The 6,000-nt window shown below is 35.9% G+C and overlaps 1 protein-coding gene across 3 annotated transcripts; it reads left to right on the forward strand.

Annotated features, from left to right (window-relative positions):
• Nucleotides 1-101: 101 nt before the first annotated feature.
• Nucleotides 102-3,308, forward strand: LOC147550125 (Galactose oxidase/kelch repeat superfamily protein). Of its 3 annotated transcripts, none has more exons than XM_086670904.1 (3): nucleotides 102-966; nucleotides 1,454-1,558; nucleotides 1,663-3,308. In XM_086670904.1, exon 3 carries the CDS (start codon nucleotides 1,758-1,760, stop codon nucleotides 2,883-2,885), a length of 1,128 nt encoding a protein of 375 aa, XP_086527030.1. In that variant the 5' UTR covers nucleotides 102-966; nucleotides 1,454-1,558; nucleotides 1,663-1,757; the 3' UTR covers nucleotides 2,886-3,308. The 3 variants fall into 3 exon arrangements, with proteins under 3 accessions (XP_086527030.1, XP_086527032.1, XP_086527031.1); XM_086670905.1 differs by lacking the exon at nucleotides 102-966 and adding an exon at nucleotides 1,000-1,161; XM_086670906.1 differs by lacking the exon at nucleotides 1,454-1,558 and having other exon boundaries at nucleotides 613-966.
• The last annotated feature ends 2,692 nt before the right edge of the window (nucleotides 3,309-6,000 follow it).

Consider the following 6,000-nt stretch of genomic DNA (forward strand, 5'->3'; position numbering starts at 1 on the left):
AGTAATGATTGATTATGCAGACCAGTTTATAGTGTGAAAGATTTTGAATTTTCCCATCAGAAAGTCCTTTGGAGGGACTCAATGCTGTTGGAAATGCCTTTAGGGATAGCAAAACACTGCATTTGGTATCGGAGAACGACCGCTTCGATAGTCGAGATAACAATCGAGCGACTCGCTTGAGAGAGAAGATTGGTTTGCCATTTAGCTAGCTTGTTTTTAATTTGAGTAAGAAGAGACTTGAAGGCTTGAGTTTTGTTCCTGTTCAATTTCTGCTGATTAAACACCATTTCGCAGGGGTGCTTCCAAATAAATCACAATGAGCTGGAGATGCCGAATATGAAGTTCAAATGCCTTGGATCTTTAGAAGCTAGTTGGTTCTGAATTGCATGATGCCATTGTGTGAAAGATGTCGTTGGCAGAGGTGAATACCTAATCGTGTAGGGAAGAGCAAACGTTATTCAATAAACTACTTCCACACGAATAATAACTAAACCCTCGGATGGGTTTTTGAGTTCCTCGTCAAAACCGTTAGATTAAGATAATAAGATTCTAACCATCCGATTACATCTCATCTTTTTCGTTTTCTTGCTTGGAGCCTTGTTGGACTTACGAGGGTTGACTCTTTTAACTTTAACAGTAGAAAGAAGAAGATCAATGTTTTTTTTAGAGAGAGAGAGAGAAAGAGATCCAAGTGCGAATTAAATTAAAATTCCTTTTTCTTCTTTCTCCTCATAGTTTTTAAATACTATAAGTAAACAATTAAGAGAGAGAAAGAGAGATGCTTTCTTCAACAATCAGTCACTTCTCAATTCCGAATCAACAACAACAAACCATTATTCATCTTCTCACCAACAACCGCTACTTATCCATTCGCTGCGAAAGTTTTCGCCTGAAAATTAATCTCCGGTCACCGTACTTACAGAAATCCCGATCGATGTTCCGGTCACGTAAATTCCTCTTGTTTCGGTACTTATTCCTCTACTTTTTAACCTATTTGTTAGGCGAATGTTTTGTTAGACTTGATCACGATTTATCCTTGTTTTAGTTATTATTTTTCCGCTGGTTTTCGTTATTTTTAACCAAATAAGTCGGAAAATATCTTGGAATCAGTCAGTTTTGAATTGCGATCTGGCTATTTCGTTTCTAATTTGCTTAATTACGGTCAGTTTCTAGTGATTAGTTGATCGATAATTTCACCTTATAATATTTGAGCTGATGATGCTAAAGTTCTGTTTGGCAATTCGTTTTATTATTGCTTTTCCGATGTTATTCAGTTGATTCTTGTTCATTTTTTTTCTGGATAATTCATCGGTTGTATTTAATCGAATTGAATTTGATCGTTTGGTGCAAATTGTTGATTTTCGAACTAGATCAACCTAGATGGTTAAACATTTATCTCTTATGTTACAATTAGAGTTTTAATCATAGATCTTTTACTTCATTTCTTTACTAGGTTGATAGTTCAGCACATTTAGGTAGATCAACTTAGAGCCATGACGAACAACGATTCGAGTTTTGGGGAAGGCATCTAGGTTTTCAACAACTTAATGACTTCTTGGTATGTATGTATGTACTTTATGTAGTTCGGTTTGATTACTTTCTGTTTGAGTTATTTACTTGTTTCTTCTTTTAAGACCTCGATGCTCTTTGAAATTGATATAGGTAGAAGAAACTGTTTAATTGCTCATTTTTTCATCAATGCCCCTACTGAGATAGTTATATTTAGAAGCAAAAACAAGCTGAAAGCTGTTTCCTAGATGAGGTTAAAGGGAGAAAACAAAGGCCAGAGAAATTGTCTTGTTGGCTCATCTGATTCTCTTCTCCCTGGTCTCCATGACGATGTTACTCTGAATTGTCTTGCTTGGGTACCCCGATCCGAATATGCTTCACTTGCTTGCCTTAACTCGAAGTTCAATTCTTTAATCAAGAGTCGCTATCTTGATGGATTCAGAAAACAGATGAAAATTGCTGATTACTATGTCTTCCTTGTTTGTGATGTGATGCATTGGCAAGCTTTTGATACCACTCGAAGAAAATGGATGGCATTGCCCAAGATTCCATGTGATGAATGTTTCGAATTGTCTGATAAAGAATCTTTAACTGTAGGCAATGAATTGCTAGTTTTTGGTAGGGAATTATTCAATTTTGCTATTTGGAAGTATAGTTTAGTTAATGGAGATTGGATCAAATGCCAGAGTATGAATTTCCCTCGTTGCTTATTTGCGTCAGGGAGTTTTGGTTCAATCACCATTGTTGCAGGAGGCAGTGACATGCACGGTTCTATCTTAAATTCTGTCGAGTGTTATGACACAGAATCAGGTACATGGGAGCTTTTACCTAGTATGCATTCTCCGCGTAAAATGTGCTCTGGGTTTGTCATGGATGGTAAATTTTACATAATGGGTGGAATTTCAACTCCTAATCCCCCACTTCCAGGGACGTCAAACTCTACAGTTCCATTAACTTGTGGGGAAGAGTATAACTTGCAGACAAAGAAATGGAGGAAAATTGAAGGCATGTACCCAAATGGTACTGGAGCATCTCAAGCTCCCCCTCTTCTAGCTGTTGTGGATAATCAACTATATGCAGCTGAACATCGTACTAACACAGTGAAAAAGTATGACAAGGAGAAGAATTCTTGGAATGTTTTAGGAAAATTACCAGTTCGAGCTGATTTTGCTAATGGTTGGGGTTTAGCTTTTAAAGCGTGTGGAAATCAACTATTAGTTGTAGGTGGGCAGAGAAGTCCAGAAGGTGCAGGTCTTGTTCTTTATACCTGCTCTCCAAATTCAAGTTTTAATGGTGGAGAATTGCAATGGAAAGTGCTTGACGTGACGGAAAATGTTGGTATATTTGTTTATAATTGTGCTGTCATGGGTTGTTGACCACTTTGTTCATCGATTCTAATCAATCAAATGACACCATCTAACCAAACTCTCCCGTCTCAACTTTAATCAGTCACTCGTAATTTGAAAACGAGTTCTCTCCTCACAATTCCTGCAGTACGAGATGGTGGTTTCTTGCTTGATTATCCAATCTCATGGGATTCAAAGAGCTATTCTAATTCGGAGAAAATCTGGTATTGTGTTCTCAACTTTGCCTTATCAGTCCAATTCCGCACCTTTTAAACTGCAAATAATGGCGATGAAAAATGCTTATTGTTTTACTGATTTGGTCTCTTTCTTCTTCTCGTTTTTTGACTGTTAAGTGTATGAGTTTCTAAAAATGAAACCACATCTAATGTTATTAGTATGATTTGTGAGTTCTGAGATTTATATCTATTTAATGAAGAAGATTACTAATCCGAAGTCCTGTTGAATAACTATATTGATCGATAATTGATAATGAATGGTGAAGTATGGGAAGACTTAAATATTTACATCATATAGTTGATCTGATCAGGGCTGGGTTTTCAAATGATGAGCATGGGATGGGAGGATAGGATCATGTGATCAAATCAGAAACCAACTTGCTTGTTCTGATTGTCAGAGCTATATCTATATATATATATATGCACCTCCTCTTTACTCCTTAGAACCCATTATGAGGCTATGATCAAGAACATGATCAATGTTAACTCCTAGCTAAAAGGAAGCCCTGGTTTAAATAGTTCCGATCCAGAGTTCAGACATCACAGTGTGACTCTGAATCAGGAGTATGTAAAATCTACTTGTATTTAGTTGACCATGGAAATGTATATCACTATCAGTTGAAACTCGAACATCACAGTTTGAGCCCATGCTTATCATATCATCTTTTAGTTAAAAGGGCTCGTCCAAAACTTGACAAAGGTCAGATCCTACTCGATCAGTTTGTTAGGTCTAGACTTCTGGTCGAAAACCCAAGTCTATAAGCCATTGCTGTTTCGTCCACAGAAAATAATGTTGTTCATAATGCTTGACGGATTATCACTTTTCTCTCTAAATCCTGCCCGGCTCCCTAGGTGGGTTAGGATTTTGTGGCATCTAAGTCTAGAATACAATTGTTCAACAGAAAAAGATTAAAGGTGAACCCAATATACGTCAGCTTACCATCTGTCCACGTAAGATCTATTCTGAGGCAAGCTGGTCATAAAAATATATAATAAGTTTTGCTGATTTTTTTTTTGTTGGTTTTGATGTATAGATTCAACGAGTTGACTCAACAAGTCACTTAACCGAGTTAGTAGTGAACTCGTTCTTACATTGATTTTTATTAATAAATCAACTAAAATTACTTTCGTTACGAATTAAGGCAGAAAGACTAAAGAAGAGAATCATTCAATGTCTTTAGCATTTCTAACAAATATATCCACAACATATGATTCATAGTCGAGTCCAACTATGGATGCAGAACTTTTGAGTTTGTTCCCCTTTGGCCCTCTTGTGTACCAAGGTTACTTGGTTTGATTTTGAGTGTCTTCCCATTTGACACCACTTGAGTCTCTCAAAAATAAAATAAAAAATCAGACAATTTTGCATAAAGAAACGCATCAGAAATCAAAGTGCTTTGGTAAAAGATCATTTTGTAGAAAATGGCAGATTATATAACATTTTTTCTCCAAATTCACGAATAAACTGAGAAAACGGGACTTCGAATGAAATCATCCTCTTTTCCTCTGCTCGATTCTTCCACCTTCTCAACCCACTCAAACTCAATCAAATTTATCGCAAATAGACAAGAAAAGAATTTCCTATGGTAATTTTTAGTTGTCATGGATGTGCGAATCACCCTCTTGCCAGTGCATTGTTTCACAGGACAAGGACTGTCATACCATGGGCATTTCTTAGCCCAATATCCCAGAAGACCACAATAAAAGCATGATTTTGAAACCGATTTAAAACTAGTCGAATCAGATGGCTTTTGGACCTCAACATTTGCTTTATCAAGCCATTGGAAACCATGGCATTTAGTAAACGAACAATCTACATATTTCCACGTTTAGCTTCCTTGGTCGTCGTAGAAGACAAAAATCTAATGCCAATACATCTTTGAATTTTGCACAGAGTGTAAATCCATTGATCATCTACCGCAGAATGAGCTCTTTCATCACATATTTGACAAATTTGAGACAAAAATAAATAATAATAAAAAATAGAAAAATAGCAACCTAGAGAGAAAAACCAGAAGTTACCATCGCCGTAGATCCACCAACAACCAGTTTCTCGACTGATGAGTTTGCTATTGAAAAGAAGAAGAAGGAGAACCTACAGATGATGAAGAAGAGGAAGATAAGAAATAGAACATTTTCAGCTAAGTGCTTAATTTGGAAGAGAATATGAACTACATCAACAAGAAAGAGGAAAACGTGTTTTATAGGAAACAAGAAGGAGACGGGATTGAGAAATAAGATTTGGAAAATGTTCGACATTAATGGAGGTTACAATTCCCGGACACCTGACAATGAGACTTGTGGCGAAGATTGACACACAGAAGGGTAAACTAAGAAGAGAAAATGTGACGAGTTCATGGACAGAAAGATAGAAAAAGAGGTTATCTTGGCATTTTTCGTGGACGGAATCCGGTCACACTTTAGGAGGCCAATCGGAAAAGAACCCATTTAAACATGTTACTTTGGGTTGAACCCAACCAATATGTTGAATTGTTAAATACTAGGGTATATCCCGTGCCCTAGGGCATGAGACATTGTATCAATCAACTTTGACGACTTTCCATATTTATTATTGCTATATCGTTTAGTTTCTTTTGTTTCTTTTTTTCTTAAATTAGTTACTTTATTTCTAAGAAGGACACGGTTAACTTTTTAAATAGGTTATTTTATTTCTAGAAAGGAATATATTTTTACCCTTGCAATATATTTTGTTTCATTTTTTTCTTAAATTAGTTATTTTATTTCTAAGAAGGACACAGTTAACTTTTTAAATAAGTTATTTTATATCTAGAAAGGAATATATTTAAATTTTGGAAGGACTTCTAGACAATATCATTTATTAAAAAAGGATGTTTGTCCTAGTCAGCGTTTTCTCTTCTCTTTAATATAATAGATAATGGATAGTAGAT

The sequence above is a fragment of the Eschscholzia californica genome, unplaced genomic scaffold (assembly GCF_041429995.1).
Source record: "Eschscholzia californica isolate CP2 unplaced genomic scaffold, dmEscCali1.0.p SCAF_3, whole genome shotgun sequence".
NCBI lineage: Eukaryota > Viridiplantae > Streptophyta > Magnoliopsida > Ranunculales > Papaveraceae > Eschscholzia > Eschscholzia californica.